Source organism: Marmota flaviventris, chromosome 5, assembly GCF_047511675.1.
Source record: "Marmota flaviventris isolate mMarFla1 chromosome 5, mMarFla1.hap1, whole genome shotgun sequence".
Lineage (NCBI taxonomy): Eukaryota > Metazoa > Chordata > Mammalia > Rodentia > Sciuridae > Marmota > Marmota flaviventris.
The window spans coordinates 67,979,050-67,995,760 of NC_092502.1; the positions used below are offsets into that span (position 1 = coordinate 67,979,050).

At 39.9% G+C, this 16,711-nt stretch overlaps 1 protein-coding gene across 5 annotated transcripts in view; it reads right to left on the reverse strand.

Annotated features, from left to right (window-relative positions):
• Positions 1-16,711, reverse strand: part of Arhgap26 (Rho GTPase activating protein 26) — a 421,874-nt gene that overhangs the window by 175,171 nt on the left and 229,992 nt on the right. For all 5 annotated transcript variants that reach the window (XM_071612274.1, XM_027927794.2, XM_027927796.2 and 2 more), the window contains exons 13-14: positions 5,969-6,034; positions 2,123-2,197 (exon numbers count right to left, since the gene is read on the reverse strand). In XM_071612274.1, the coding sequence (XP_071468375.1) occupies positions 2,123-2,197; positions 5,969-6,034 (141 nt within the window). The remainder of the gene's footprint in view (positions 1-2,122; positions 2,198-5,968; positions 6,035-16,711) is intronic.

Consider the following 16,711-nt stretch of genomic DNA (forward strand, 5'->3'; position numbering starts at 1 on the left):
TGCATTATAGCTTCCCATGCATGCATATCTTGACCCATAAGGATGCTGCATGAAACCAGTTCTTTCTAAAGCTTAATCTCTAGCACCTAAAAATCTGCTCCAGAAAGCAGACACTCTGCACAGAGGTTTGCAGCTCTGGGTCAGAAATGAAAGACTGAGGGTTGATACCTGTTAGACTCTTAATTCCTCCTTATATTAGATTTCTCAAAAATCAGCCACATCACCATAGAACTCAACAATCACACTCCTGTGCATTTATCCCAGAAGAACAAATTTGTGTTCGCATGGAGGCCTGTATACAAACATTGACAGCACCTTCATTCATAATACCTCAAACTGGGAACAACCCTGATGTCCTCCAACAGGTGACTGGCTAACCTGTGGTATATCCACACAATGGAACACTATCAGTATAAAATAACAAACTATTGTTATATGCAACAATTTGAATAATCTTTGAATTATAATGACTGAAAAAGAAAGCCAACCTCCCAAATAACCTATTACATAATCCCATTTATGTAACAATCTTGAAATGGCAAAATTAAAGAAATTAAGAAAAAAACCCCAACAGATTACTGGTTGCCAGAAGCTAGGGATGAGGAACAAAGTGGAAGTGAGGCAGACTGGCGTGGCTTGGAGTAGTGGGTACACCTGTAATCCAAGTTACTCAGGAGGCTGAAGCAGGAGGATCACAAGTTCCAGATCAACCTCAGCCATTCAGAAAAACTTTGTCTCAAAATAAGCACAAAATTGTCCAGAGATGTAGTTTAGTGGTAAAGGGCCCCTAGGTTCCATCCCCTATACCACACACACATAAAAAAGGCACCACAAAGGACCCTCATGGTGATGGAAATGCTCTGCATCTTGACTGTATTAACATCAATATCCTAATTGGGATACTGAAAAAAAACTTTATAGGCTGTTATCATTGGAGAAAACTGAATAAAGGATATATAGAATCCCTCTGTGCCATTTCTTACAACTACCTATGGATCTACAATTTCTCAAAATAAAAACCCAATTAAAAAAAAATCTGGGCTGGGGCTGTAGCTCAGTGGCAGAGCACTTGCCTAGCACATGAGAGGCCCTGGGTTTGACCCTTAGCATCACATAAAAATAAATAAAATAAAGGAATTCTGTTCATCTACAACTACAAGAAAGAATTAAAAAAAATAACAACTAACCATAACCATATCTCCAATCTGAATTGAAAAACAAGACACTCAGTGCTGGGAAAACTCACAAAAAATAACAATTCCAAACAGCAGATCTTATAGCAATACCATAGTGTTTTGAAAGCCATTTTCAAGATTGAGGATGGCAAAAGAAATGACAAATACTAACAAGAGACTTTCTTTGCCCAGAACACTGAGCTGGAACCCCGTGCGATAGTCCATCTTCACAAGTGCATGGATGGGCTTCCGTGGAAATGAATAACACCCACTGATCTGTGAAATTTGATCTGTTTGCCATTTAGATCCATGTGACTCACTGAGGCTGGCTGCACTCATGTCTAAAAATACAGGAAATCTGCAGCCTAAGCAAATTTGACTCAGGGGTTCATGGGTTTTGATTCAAATACTGCACATTTGGAGACATGGTTTTATATTTATATCAGCCGTGGCAAAGAAGGTCCTGCTACTCAAGTGACTGGGACTAAGTTAAAATCTAGAAGTGAAGAGGATCAGAAGATTTATCTGTGTATGTACATTTTATCTGAGAGTTATATGACACCCTCAGTAATAGGAACGTGAGCTCTGAGGTCCTCTGTGGGCTAGAAGGATGCCCTTCCTTGGGCATTGGGTGTGTCCCACTAAATACCTGCCTCCAATGAGGACAAAGGGAGTCATGAGCTATTAAATAGATAGAGTTGGGTGTGGTGGTCACATGAGTGATCAAGTGCCACTTGGACTAGCAGTGGCTGAGTCTGAAGGGAGGGTGTGGTGCTTTGGACTGGGCACTTTTTATTTTGTCCACTCAGAACCTTTCCCGGTTGTGCCCACTGTCATGACAACTGGTGAATGGAGCAGCAGATTTCTGGGCATTGACTCTTGGGATACCCTAATTCCTTCCCCACCGTACTCAGGGACCTGATGAGGTTTCAGAGTGCTGGACTTACCCATAAGAACGCTCAGCAACTTCTGCACTCTGGAGTTGACCCCCACGATTCGGTACAGCCCTTGCTCATTGATCCCTGAGACGAGAAAGAGTGACGATTTAATTAGAGGCATGTCAGAACACTAGTCAGGCCAACCTGGCCAAATGCTCTTCTTTCTCATTTTCTCAGTCCTTCTAAAAGCTGCTCTAATTAAAGTCCCCTGTCACTCAGCTCAGCTCTTAGCAAAGGAGTGGGATTTGGTACAGCTGTCTAGGATTTCACGGGTGTGCTGCACACTTCAGCCTTCGTGTTAGCTCAGTCATCAGAGGGGAAAGAAACTTTCCTCTTCTCTTGCCAAAGGGAACATCTGAGGAGTTTTTAAAAAGATGCAAAATGTATTCTTTTAAAGATGTTATACTTAACTAATTTTTGAATTTAAAAAGTCAAAAGTGCCATGATAAAAAAATTCATACAATAGGAATGAGCAAATACTTCATAATCTATTTTTACACAGAGAATGAAAATATTGGGGAAAAGGGGAAGGCGAGGAAGGAATGGGGCATAGGAGTAGGAAAGATGGTAGAATGCCATGGTAATCATTATCCTAAGTACATATAAGAAGACATGAAGGATGTGACTACTTTGTGTACAAAAAATTGTGTTCTATATGTGTAATACAAATTGTAATGCATTCTGTTGTCATATATAGCAAATCAAAATTTAAAAAAATAAAAATAAAAAATCAGCTCACAAAAAAATAGAAAATATTGGGGTATAAGGACATTTTTAATTTTATAGAATGTTATCCAAGATGGAGAAATTAGAAAATCCATTCATTTGTAATATAAATATTCTTAATAAAGAAAAAGGAAGGTGACTTTCATCAAATCCAAGGAACTGTGCAGTTAGACTAGAAGGAGTTTACTTTCCAACACCTGAATGAAGAATCACAAAATACCCCACTGCAATACTTCTGTTCATTTCAATGTATGGATTAAATCGCCCACTGCACCATTTCCAAAATGAGGCCACTCAGACCAAGTGATTTGAAAAGATTTTTCTCCTTTTATCCAAGGCCCATCATACCAGATACTTTTCAAGTAACCGGTATCCTCCTTTGTATCTCATCCCACTGATGTCCATTCTCCAAACAAAATGAACTTCAAGTATATATCAGCTCATGTCACTTATTCTCTTAAAACTTTCCAGTGGGTTCCCATTGCGCACAGACCATAATCAAAACTCCTTTGGTGGCCTACAATGCCTTCACAGCTGAACCCACCCACCTCCCCCTGTACCTAAACTAACACATCAGCTACACTAATCTCAAAGCTTCACACAACTCATTTCTTCTATGTAGCTCACTCTTCTTCCAGATCTTTCCATCATTTCAGTTCTCAGCTTAAATGCAAATTCTCCAATCTAATGCACCAATAGCCAACACTCCTGGTCATTTCCTTACTTTGTTTTCTTTATAGTAATTAACAATATTTGAAATTCTCTTTTTCCTGAAAAATAATGCCTATTTGGAGATAGTAGTTTTATGTGTATATAAATTCAGGAAAGGGCTGATTCTATAGCATCTTCAACAGACCTACCTAAAAGTGGGACTAATGAATAGAAGGAAATGATCAGGACTGATAGGATATCACAGCTGAAAAGAACCTGTAAAATCCATTTCAAAATCCTGCATTGTTCATGAGCTAAAAGCTCTTGCTCAAAAACAAATGATGGGGCTGGGGTTGTAGCTCTGAGATAGAGCACTTGCCTAGCATATATAGGGCACTGGGTTCGATCCTCAGTCCCACATATAAATAAATAAAGGTATTGTGTCCATCTACAACTAAAATATTATAAAAATAAAAATATTATAAAAATAATAACAAAACAAAGCAAAACAAAAATGATGGGTCTATGTTGCTCGGTGGCAGAAAATGTATTCAGTAATGTGCCAGGCTTGCAGGCTTGAAAGGCCTCAAGTGACTGTTTCTTTTATCCTTGTGTGTTCCTAGGACTTCACACAGTCCTGGCTCCCACTAGACAATTACTGATGAATCCTTGAGAGTAGGGGATGGCTTTTCATCTCTGGATCCCAGATATGTGTGTATATAAATGCACCAAACTAGGGAAACATCCACTTTCTTCACTTAGTTATACTAAAATGGCATTTAACTCACAGCATCCTTATTTCTACTTTGTGCTAAATGAAAACTTGTTTGGAACTTAAAAACATAATTCTCATTCTCATTTTGGAGACAGCAGGGGACAAGGAAGCAAAGACTAAGAAGCCAAACCAACTTGTGACCCTTCTCTTCTCCTACTTACTGTATATATTTTCTAGTTGTATATCAGACTAAAAAAAAAAAAAAAAGTTGTCCTCCCGAGATACAGTAGTTTTGCATTTATTACAGACTTAGTGAACAGTTTTATACGATTAGGTTTCCCTGTTGGTTCTGGATACTGAAAGTAGACAAACAGGTGGCCCATCTTAGGTGAGTATATGAATCCATTCAGGGGAGGGTTACTTTGGATTCAAGTTTGATTCCATTTACATGCTTCTACTTCTGTTAACCCTGTACTCCTCATTTAAATTTTTTTTGTTTCAAATGAAACTCAAGTTTGCACTTGTTTGGAAAACTATCCTAACAATATCAATTTGTTGGAAAATTATATTAACAATATAAATCTCAAAAATATTTATAGACTACAATTAAGGCCAAGAGATAAATCAAAGAAGAGAGTAAAAAACAGCAGAGAAAGTCACTGATAACAATGATACTGGGCAAAAGTATATACCCTTGCCTTGCTAGTCCCAGAATGGGCTCAGACTAGACAGCTGTTTTGTAACTTCCATTTTTCACTTAATGTATATAATTAAGAAAGACTGGATATTGGAAAATGTATTTTCACTACACTTTTAGTGATTTATATTTATGGCCCTGCTGTAAAAGACAGAATGTCTTTCAAACAAATAAAAAGGACTAGTAGGTAGAGAGGCTGTACAATAAATAAAAATCGCATCTCTAACAATAACTCAAATCAAATCCTATAGAAAGATGGCTAATACCTTTTCTCAGAGCACAACAGATGGGTGTACTCAAAGCTCCACACTGCCAGAATGGAGGACTCTCATTTGTGGCAGTCTCTCAGGAGAGGATGGAGACTACAGGGGTGATCTAGCCTCCCTGATCTCAAGTGTCCTACTCTGGTGGACCCAGGAAAGGTGTGCGGCAGGGGCCTGATCCCTTCTCTGTACCTGATGGTCCTGGGAACTCACTGCCAAGATCAGAGGTCCTTAGCCTAGAGCCCACAGACATTCACTGGAAATAATTCAGAGACCTATGAATTAGGAAAATCATTACATCTTTATTTTCACTAAAGCTATAACTGACATTACACATTTCCTTCCATTATGAATGTGAAGTCACAGTAGCACTCAATACCTGCAACTTGGTCAGAAATCAGGTATTTTCATAACATATAACAATTGTTACAAACATCCTGAACTATCACTACTTTCAGATTATGGCAGTCATCAGAACTACCACTATAACTTGTGAAAAGAATATCATTAACAAAGAAATGTATTTATAACCAAGTCATAACTATGTTTTTAAGTATTTTAGTAACTGAATTTCAGTAACTGATTTCTATAAGCCTATGTGTTTTATATACATTTAAAACATTCATCTGATCTGTCAAAATCGATGACACAAATGGGTTGAGAACCTCTGCCTCAGACCCAAGTAGCTTGTGGAAACACTGACACTGGCACTAGGAGAGTTAATGAGTCACTCAGGAAACAGCAGGTAGCAACCAGATGCGTGACCTTCCATGAGAACAATGCCATCTGTTAGACTACTTTACCTCTGGTTTCCACAGCATGGATGCATTTCCTGATTATGCTGAAGCCAATGCTGTCCAACTGTGCAGCTGAAAGAGCAAGAGAAGGGCAGTCAAGTTGTGGCCTTGCAAATCACCCTCAGGGTATGACCTGACCAAGCCACCATGAGTCAATCAAACACAGGGTGTGGCCAAGTGTGCTTTTAATTTTTCCCATAGAAATTATAAATAAAAAATAAGCTGGGTGCCCTGGCAAACACCTGTAATCCCAGTGGCTAGGGAGGCTGAGGCAGGAGGATCACGAGTTCAAAGCCAACCTCAGCAACAATAAGGCGCTAAAGAAACTCAGTGAGATCCTGTCTCTAAATAAATACAAAATAGGGCTGGGGATGTGACTCAGTGGTTGAGAACCCCTGAGTTCAATCCTCAGTACCCCTCCAAAAAAATTAATAAATAAATATAAAATAATAGTAAAAATAACTGGTATCAATGGAGAATTTACCGTAGACCAGGTAAGTGTTAAACGCTTTGTATGCATTTTCTTATTTAGTTCTTAAGTAAAAGTAATCTGCAACATTATCCTTAATTTATAGCTGAAAAAACTATAGCACAGAGTGATAGGCACCTTGAAACAGGACTAACTTGCTTGCAGTCTCAAAAAAGCAAAAATGAAGTGATCTTTAAATGGTGGGTAAGTACTTTACACCGCTTCTCTCATTTAACAAGACCTCCAGGATGATACTATCATTAGCCCCATATCACAGATGAAGAAACTGAGGCTTGGTAAAGACAAATATCTTGCCCGGTTAATATGTGGAGACTTGCTTCAGTGTCCATATCACCAAGTTGCCTTAAATGTGACACCAAGAAAGTATAATCCTGTTCAGGTGAGTAGGAAAAAGGGAAAAATGAACAAAAAAAAAGAAAAATAATAGAGAAAATTAACACAGCCAGGAACAAAGAAGTACACGAGGAAGAAGCACTTGGGCAGCAGAGCCATCCCTCCACATGGCAAATCAGCAGGTGGTAGCAAGGTTCTCCACCTGCTTCAGCACCACTAATGCCACTCAGAAAATAAATGATCCACATCAGCAAATTTTTCCAGAACAACAAACTGGTTTCTAACCTGGCACTGAAGAAGCTGGAAATCTACCAAAACTCATCCCCAGGCTTTGGTTACCCAGTGATAAAATGTACAAACTTTAAGAATGGGTTCATCTTTAACCTCACTGGGATATTAGCACAAGATATTCTATAGTTCGCTGCTCAACGTGAAGAAAGAAGGGGTAGAGAATAGGAATAGGAATAGGATGGTGAGTATTAATAAAAGATTTGTGATCATCTATGGCAAGAAATAAACTAGTCATCCATGAGAACTAAGCAGAACCTGAACTCATCTTGGATCTTCTCCAAATGAAATCCTGCTCCAATTCTTAGTATATATGGGTAAACTTAGATCTAACTAAGATTTTTAAAAATCTTTTTCCCGGGCATGGTGGTGCACACATGAAATCCCAGCAATTCAGGAGGCTGAGGCAGGAGGATCTCAAGTTCAAGGTCAGCCTGGGCAACTTAGTAAAACCCTGGCTCAAAATAAAAAAAATATTAAAGAGTAAGGGGATGTAGCTCACTGGTAAAGGGCCCCTGGATTTAATCCCCAGTGTGGAAAAAAAAATTAATCACCAAGAATATCCAAATATCAAATGAAAAAGAAATGTTAATTTCCCTAAACTTCTCTTCCCAAAGTGAAACAGCTCCTGTAATTTCAGTCACATTTACTGCTAAGTGGTACTTATAAATACACCCAGCCTCTAGGATGAGTAAAGAACCAGAAGAAACCAGGTAAATCATGTTCTTTTCCCCTGAAAATTACCAGCTATAAAAATTATTCTTCTTATTCCCTTAAGTAAGGAGCCTACTAACTCAATCCCTTGTGGGTTTTTTTTTTTTTTGTATGAACCAAGTATTTGCTCTGCAAATAGTGATATCTCAAGCTTTCTGACTGAAGGCTGCAAGCCAGACTGATACAATTCTTCCAAGTGAAACTCTATTCACTCATACAACAGACATTTTTCAAACTTAGGGACAACCTTTAATGCACAGATTAAACACCTGTTGGAATCTGGGGGTGAATTTTTTTTTGTTTTAAAATAGTGTTTATTAAGAATGACACTTAAGAACATCATGCTAAATGGAATAAGCCAAACTCAGAAAGTCTAGGATCATATTTTTTTCTCTCATATGTTTCATTTTGGGAAGAGAAGTTTGGAGAACTTAACATTTTTCCTCTTAGAGAAAGAATATGTGTGCAAGGTGCGGGGAGGGTGTCTCATGAAAACAGAAGGGAGGTGAGGAGAGGAGAGGAAAGGGTGCACAGAGGAAGAGGAGCAAGGGGAGACAGGGGGAGTGAAACTGACAGAATTCTGCTATGTGCACGCGTGAGTACGTAACAAAAGACCCCACTAGTATGTACAATTTAAAATTCACCAATAAAAAGGAAAATAAGTTTTAAGATATAATTCACATACCATAAAGTCCACCCATTTTAAGAGTATAGTTCAGCTATTTCTCATACTTACAAAGCTGTGCATTCATCACTACATTTTTGTCCCCCATAAGAATAAATAAATGTGAGCACAGACATCAACAGCCACCATTGCTGGCAATGACTAATCTACCTGGCTTCTGTACCTGGCTTCTCTACCTACCTGCTCTGTACACTCCACATAGATGGAATCAACAAATATGTGGTCTTTTACACCTGGTTTCTTTCATTGAATGTTTTCAAGCTTATCCATGCTGCAGCAGCAGTACTTCATTCCTTTAGAATTAATTCCATTGTAGCAGATACCACATTTTGTTCATCCATTCATCAAATGATAGACATTTGGGTTGTTTCCACTTTGGGGCTATTATAAATAATGGTGTTATGAATAACTGTATACAAGTCTGGGTGGACATGTATTTTCATTTCTCTTGTGTATACACTTATGAGTGGAATTGCTGGATCATAGGACTATGCTTTTCTCCTCCTTTTTGAAATGTCTTGATTTTTTATTGGTGCATTACAATTATACATAGTAGTGGGATTTATTACTACATATTTGTATATGCACAAGATATAAAAATATACTTTGGTCAATTCCATTCTCAGCACCTCCCCTTATCCCTCTTCTCTTCCCTCCCCATAGTCCCCTTTTGCTATTCTACTGGCCTATGTTTTTTATTGAAACTGTCAAATTGTCTTCTAAAGCAGTGCACCATTTTACATTCCTACCAGCAATGCAAGAGGGTTCCAATTTCTCCACATCCTTGCCAACATTTGTTATTGTCTTTTTTATTATAGCCATCCTAGTGGGTGTCAGAGTTATCTCCTTGTGGTTTTGATTTGCATTTCCCTGATGACTAATGTTGCTGGGCATCTTTTCATATGCAGGGGAGGATTTTCATTCCTTTATACAGTAGTCAGAATACAGCTTACTGGAAACTATTTGTCAGACAGGGAGTTACTTTTTGTGCTTAAAGAGATTTCCAAAATGTTTATAACTGTGATTCAATAGTCCTTCAGTTCTTCTTTTGCAGAATGGCTCAAAGAATCTTTTCACAGAGATGACAGTCAAAGAATTATGGAGAAATAACCGCCATCTTGCACCGTGCTCTAGGGAGCGGCCAAAACTAGATTAGGTGTGTGAACTTGTTCTTATTCTAGGCTTTGGTGAGTTTTGTCCTAGACAAAGTCTACTTCCCTCCCCCATAAACTCTGATAAAAGGTTTGGACAATTAAAAAGAACTTGGCAACTGACAGAGAGGCTTCAGTGGTCAGAAGATGAGACATCTACCTAACTAGAGGAAAACCTAGACAGAATTGGACATAACCCTCTGGAGGCAAATCAGTCCTTGGGCTCTTTTTGTGGCACTGTGGGAAGTGAGATCCCTTTCTAATAGGTGATACCTAGTGGACAAGAATAAAATGGTACCTTCCAAATATATCCAGGAAAAAAATTAAAATTCCACCCACCTCCATTAATTATAATGACTTATTTTGGAAAATGGCAAAGCAAAAGCCCTGCACTCAATATCGGAGGAATGTTCCTTCTTTGGTTTTTCTAATGTGAGAATCTCTCCAACTTGTTATCATCAGCAAATTCCCTTTCCACAGACGTTATACATAAAGACCTTACACTTTACACATGTAGTGCAATATTTATTAGTATATCTTAGTTGTCTAAGTTTAAATGTAGAGCATTTACAAATTACAAATCCAAATGCTGAGGGCTCAAAGTAACTCTCTGTTAGACTTTAGTGTATTAAAGTTGTATATTGATGATAATTATTTATAGTTTTGTAAACAGATAAAAGTGTGTTAAAATGGAATTGACTTCAACAACAGTTGCCCTAACAAGGAACTCATGAAATACAGTTTAGCAATCATTGCTCTCAATCTCTAAATTAAATGTGGTACAAGTTATGACATTGCCCATACTGTCCCAGCACCTTTCCATCTCTCTTTTTCCCCCACCCCCACAGTGACTTTCTTGCTGACATCATGATAACTAATAGTTAACATCAGGTAACTAATAATTAACAACGGCTTTATTATTTAACATAGACCAAGTACCACTAATGTGACAGGGACAACAGTGCACACGTAACCAGATCATTAGTCCTGATCACTGCCTTGTGGGTGCATAATCTGTTAATTGAGATCTCCTAGTCTGAAAAGTGAATTCCCACTAAAAGGTTTAGAACACTGTCACCACCAAGCAGTTTGCAAATGACAGAGAAAGTGGCCTGCCAGATGGAAGCGGCTGTCCTTAATCCCCTCAAGCAGGTGATTCAGCTTTTTCACTGAGCCAAGGCTCAGAAAAGGTCAGAGATTTATTTGCAATTTCTGTATCCTTATAATCTCCAGAAATAATCTCTCATTAAATATCTACTAGGCTTGCATTATTCCCTTAATTTGACTTGCGATGAGTTGCCTCAGGATCTGTGGATCCCAGGCCTGACAGCCCCCACCTTGCAGTTAATTCTTGGACTGGCTTCTCTTTCCCCTTGGGCTCCAGTTCAGGTCTGCCCAGTTTTACACTCAGGCAGCCCAAACTGTTGTTTTATAATGAATGTTGGCAGAGTGCACACCAAAAAAAATAATAATAATAAAATAAAAAGACCCAGGGCTGACCAATGTACCTTCCTCTAATTTTCAATGGTTGACGTTTTGACGTTTTGTTTCTCTCTCTCCTATTAGAGGAAGGAAAGGGGTCAGGAACAGACATACTCATTTTTTCAAAACTCTGTGGAAAATGTGAGATTGACAGAGCGACAAGGGCATGTTCAGTCCTTTGGAGAGTCTCAGGGCAGACCCCAGAAGTGGGAAGAGGATTCCTGCTAGTCGGTTTGGGTCTGGGTTAGCACACTAGGATACACTAGGATATGAACTCCAAGAGGAGGGGGCCCAGTGAAATCCAGAGATTTACTGTTTTCCTGCAAAGGACTAAAAAGAACAACACATGGTAACATATAAATTCTTTTCTTCTTTAAGAGGAGGAGGATGGTGGGCCAGATGGAATGACATGGGTTTTAGCATAACTGCCACTACCTTCCTGTGACATCCAAAAAGGCACTGTCATGTTCTGTAGCTTTTGGTCCCTCATCTGAGATATGCTCCCTTGACTCTTTTTACCTTTAAAAAACATGAAGTATGGTGGTGAGGACACAGGACAGAGCAACACCCTTGGCACTGCCTTGGTGTGGCCCTCTTTCTTACCCTGCCCCTAACATATCATCATCAAAAAGTTTCTCACTTTTTCTCCTACTATCTCTCAATGTTGTCTAGCTCTCTCCATCACCATCACCACCTTCCTGGACCTGTCTCCAACATCTATTGCCAGGACAACTGCAGTGACTCCAAGCTAGTGTCTCCACACCTCCTCTGCTCCCCACTCTTTGTCCTCTACACTGGAGCACCCACAATATTGAGGGGGGGAAATCAGGACTTGGGCTATCTTCCTGAGAGCAGTAGGTGTGCCACTGAGACACCACAGGCAGGGAGGTAATGCGGTCCTGTCTCCTCAGCTTCCTGGGGGTCACACCCTCAGCTCTCAGCACCCTACCACACAGGCATTTTTTTCTGAGCATCCAATCGACAACACTAATCCTCCCACCTTTGCCCAGGCTGGGGATCTCCCCTGTCTCTTAGCCCACGCAACACAGATCTGTCCTCGAGTGTCTCTGCCCCCAATTACCTTCCCCAGCCTCTCCACCTAGGTTAATGCCTCTGTGAAGCCCTGTAGAGACAGCACCATGCAACTGTTTCAGAGTATACAGCACAACAATCAGTTTACTTTTATGTCTGTGTTTTGGCGAAAAAAAATTGTCTATTTACTAAACTAGAATATGCAATCGTAAAGGCAAAGGCCCATGTCTCTCTCCTTATTTATTCCATTCCCTCCCATATCTCTTTCCCTGTGTACACTATAGTGCTAGGCATGACGTGACAGTGCTAGGCATGAAGTGACAGTGTGTGTATGCATGACATTTTCCACTTTGAATCCACACATCAGTAAACAAGTGACGGAATGGTAGCGGGAGCTGCTGAGGGGCAGTGTGGCATGGTCAACATGACCTTACAAATTTCAACTGACAGAACCTCTATGATAGTAGAAACATTATTTAAACTTCTGGTCCTTGGCTTTTTCATCTTTTGTGAGGATATAAAGGTTAAATAAAGAAATGAATGGCCCTGATCTAACCACTTCCTTCCTTCCTGTATCAATACAAAGAGATATTACCTCCTCACAGTACAGCTCCAAGAATGAGTTGAGGAGAAAGAAAAAATAAAACTTGGGCAGACCAAACCATGAAGCAGAGGAGACAAAACCAAGTTCAGGTGTTCTAGGACTCTTTTAGAAATTCTTTGCTTGTCCATCAAAACATCATCACTGAGCAGTCCGTGGCTTGAGCCTGGGGCTGACAGAGGAGTTCTTTATGCCATACTAACCAGGCCATGGAATCAGTCAAGCAGGCCTGAGAGTCCAGGAAGCACCCAGAAGACAAAGGCACTCTCCCCTAGAGCTCTGGGCTGCCCAACAGACCTCACTTCTCAGGTCCAAGGGCCTCTTTTCTGAAAATCATTGACCTGCTATGGCTCAACTCCAGTCCTCAGTATTCAGAATACCAAGCTATTAGGCACGAAGTGGCCAAATCACTGATTTTGAATAGCATGGAACTTTCATGGTCTGTGAAAACAGCACTTAAAGGACGCACCCCAAAGTTGGCCTATATATGTACCCTGGGAATGCTAAAAAAAAATTTTCAGAAATAAATCATTTTCCAAGGGAGAAGAGCTGATCTACTAAATTAATCTCAACATGCATTAGAAGGGACCACCACTTTCCTAAAGCTTATATTTTCTCAGTCTGAAATTTTCTCCTCAGGAAATGTACCTGATGATTCCTTTAATTAAAAACAAATGACGAGGGGCTAGGGTTGTGGCTCAGCGGTAGAGCGTTCACCGAGCACCTGCAAAGGCCCTGGGTTCGATCTTCAGCACCACATAAAAATAACTGAATAAAATAAAAGGTATTGTGTTCAACTACAACCAAAAATAAAATGTAAAACAAACAAACAAACAAAAAATGGCAACAATAAAAACAAAAACTGAATGTTCTGGAAGTCTGCAGATAAGTAAGAGGCCTGAGAGGTGAAGAAACTGCTGTCCCCCTTTTAATGTGGATGGATACAGGATTGTTGGGAAGTGCTGTGAGTAGGCCACCATTTCATGGGCAGCTCCAGGCACAAGGTCTTACCACAGAAATTTACTCAGTTTCCCACTAGGATTTGCTCTTACGGTCTGGCCTGCTTCATTCATCTTGAATTTAATCAATTTCCACACCACTAAAAGCCATGAAGGAAAACACCCATACTGAATTGAATACAAAGCCACCTGGATAATAGATTTCTAGTTGGCTCACACCTTCAGACAGAGAGCCAGAGGAGTTCATGCTCTTTCTCCTAATCATGTAAAGTCCCAGGGTGGCCAGGGCTTCATGAGCTGTGGCCCCTGGAAAATATCTCCATGGTGGCTATTGTCAGAATCTTCCAGTGGGATCCAGGAAAGCTGGCAAATTGGTTCTCAATGATCCAAACGTAAAAATTCTCTGTTTTGTGAATTACCCATAATCAAGTTATTAATCCCAGAACAGTGCCCCAGGGACCCTCCTCCACTGCCCACTATGTCTAGACCGTATACTGCTCCCTGGCTGGTATATACTTAGAGAATACAAACTAATTTTAATATTTACCAAATCACATAGACAGAAATGGTGTGGAGCAGAAACAGAATGACGAAATTTAGAACCACACAGACCTGGATTGAAATCCTCTCTCTGCCACCTCTGGCTGGAAACAATCTCAGATAAGGTGCTTCATTTCTCTTGAGATTCACCTACCTCACCTGTGCAGTAGGGACAACTCACAGTCTCATTGGGTCCAATGAAATGTACAGAGTTATTTGGTATTCAACAAATGTTTGTTTCTAGTATGATCAATATTAGGATGTTACTGCATCCTCATATTTGAGTCAAACTTTCTGGTGGATGAAATGGTCTTCATACCCAAGTACCTCTTATCCTAATGATAATCCCATGGTGTAATACTGCTACCGTTCTCACTAATAACCTCTTGCTGTGTTTTCACACTAATGAGCATAATGAGGGATAATACGTTACAGTTCACAAAATAAATTAATAAACTACAGCTTATTTGATTTTCCCAACATCTCTGCTAAGTTTTTATGAGGAAAGCCAGGCTCGTGATATTAAGTGGTAACAACAGCGATGATAACAGTAGCTAACACTTACTGAGACAGTCTACATGGCTCTGGGCTATGCACTTAAAACTATCATCTTCTTCCCATCATCGTCATCATCTTCATTTTGTGGACAGGAAACCTAGGCTCAGTCAGATCAAAGAACTTGATTATGGCATTAGTGAGCAGGGAAACCAGGATAGTACTCAGCTGAGCTGTGGAGTTTGTTCTCTTCTACTCTACTTTCTGCTGAAGTTCACATGATAGTCAGAAAGTGATTAGGGGCTGGGGATCAGGTTTTCAGGGTCCTGCCCCTTCTATTCTAGTAGTTGTTCTCAACTCCAGGGGACAAGAGAAACAAGGGTGCACTTGTTGCCAAGTGGATTCTGGACCTTCTCCCAGAGATTATGCTTCAGTAGGTGTGAGAACCCACTTGGGAAAACACTGCAGAGACCACCAACCAACTCAAACTATTGTCACCAAAGACAAACACAAGTGACTGCTCATTGGTCAACTGTCAATATCTGTACTCCCAGTGCCTCACTGGACACTAAGGATTCACGGGCGCGTCCTAGTATGTGATGTTGGTTGTATCTCTGGTATATGAGATGATTCCAAGTGGCTGACAAACATTTTTTAGTGGGTAGACACTTATTTTAGTGAACACTATAAATCTGCTGATTTATCGCACATAGCATATTCTATTTCCTTTTTAAATAAAATAAGGTAAAAAGGATAAATTGATTTTGAAAAACAGTTAGTAAACAATAGTAAAGCTGATACATATATATTTAAAAATTTATCACGAAGGTGATATATAAATAACACATTTGAGAGTGTACATCCTAAGGTGTGTTAGGCCAGGCACTATATTCAACCTTGCTGAAAGGACAAGATGAGAAAATACCATATTCTAGCAGCAAGATGTCCTTTTCCTTCTCTCATAGCCACATCCAACTGGCACTCCACATCCAGTTCATCAGCCAGTCCTGTCTGTAATATCTTCAAAACACCCAGAATCCAACCACTTCTCACCATATCCACAGCTGATACCTTGACCCACACCACCATCACCCTTTCCTGGACTCCTACAGTAGCCTCTCCTCTGGTTTCTTCTTCACTAGCTGCCAGAGTCATCTTATAAAAACATCCATCAGCTTGGGCAAATCACCTGATCACAGTTCTCCAGTGCTTTCTTATGATGCTAAGAATACAATCTTATCTCCTATTTTCACCTGGTCAAATCCTAGCCTACTGTCCACTCTCCCAGGCCTCCTACCATTCCCAGACTGGGCATTCTAGTATTCCCAGAACACAAGTAGCTCATTTCCTCAGGGTCTTTGAACATGCTGGTCCTTCTGTCAGCAAAACTCATTTGCCAACTTCTGATGTGCCTCCTGCTCTCCCTCTGTTCAGGTGCCTCCTCAAAGGTCACCCTTTGGAGAGGGCTTCCCTGCTCTAGCTGTGGAACCCAGCTACCTTTCCCCTGTGCCCTGTCTCTGCCCTCTTATTTCTTCAGTGCTTACTCTCACCTTTGTCTACTTACTATTGCTATCCATTTCTCTCAGTAGTACAAGCTCCATATTATACAATGTAGACATGTATTGAAACATCATGGCACCCCATTAACATATATAATTTTTTTTTGTTTTTATGCATCAGTTAAAATAAATTTTAACTAAAAATTTAAAAATAGTCTAAGCTCCACGAGAAGAGACATAATTTGTTCATTACTATATTTCAACAAATACTTCCTAAATAAAGGAACAAGTACAATCTTTATTTTTATCATCCATATTTTTACCAGCTCATATGCTAGTAACCAATAGGTAAAAAGTCCAGATGCTCCAGAGCCTGAAGTGGTGAGCAGCTGGCTGAACATATTGGTGCCTTCTAGAGTTCAGGGCCCCTGCAGTGGAAAGCATGAGACAAATAGGATTGGCAGGGATCACATTCATCCT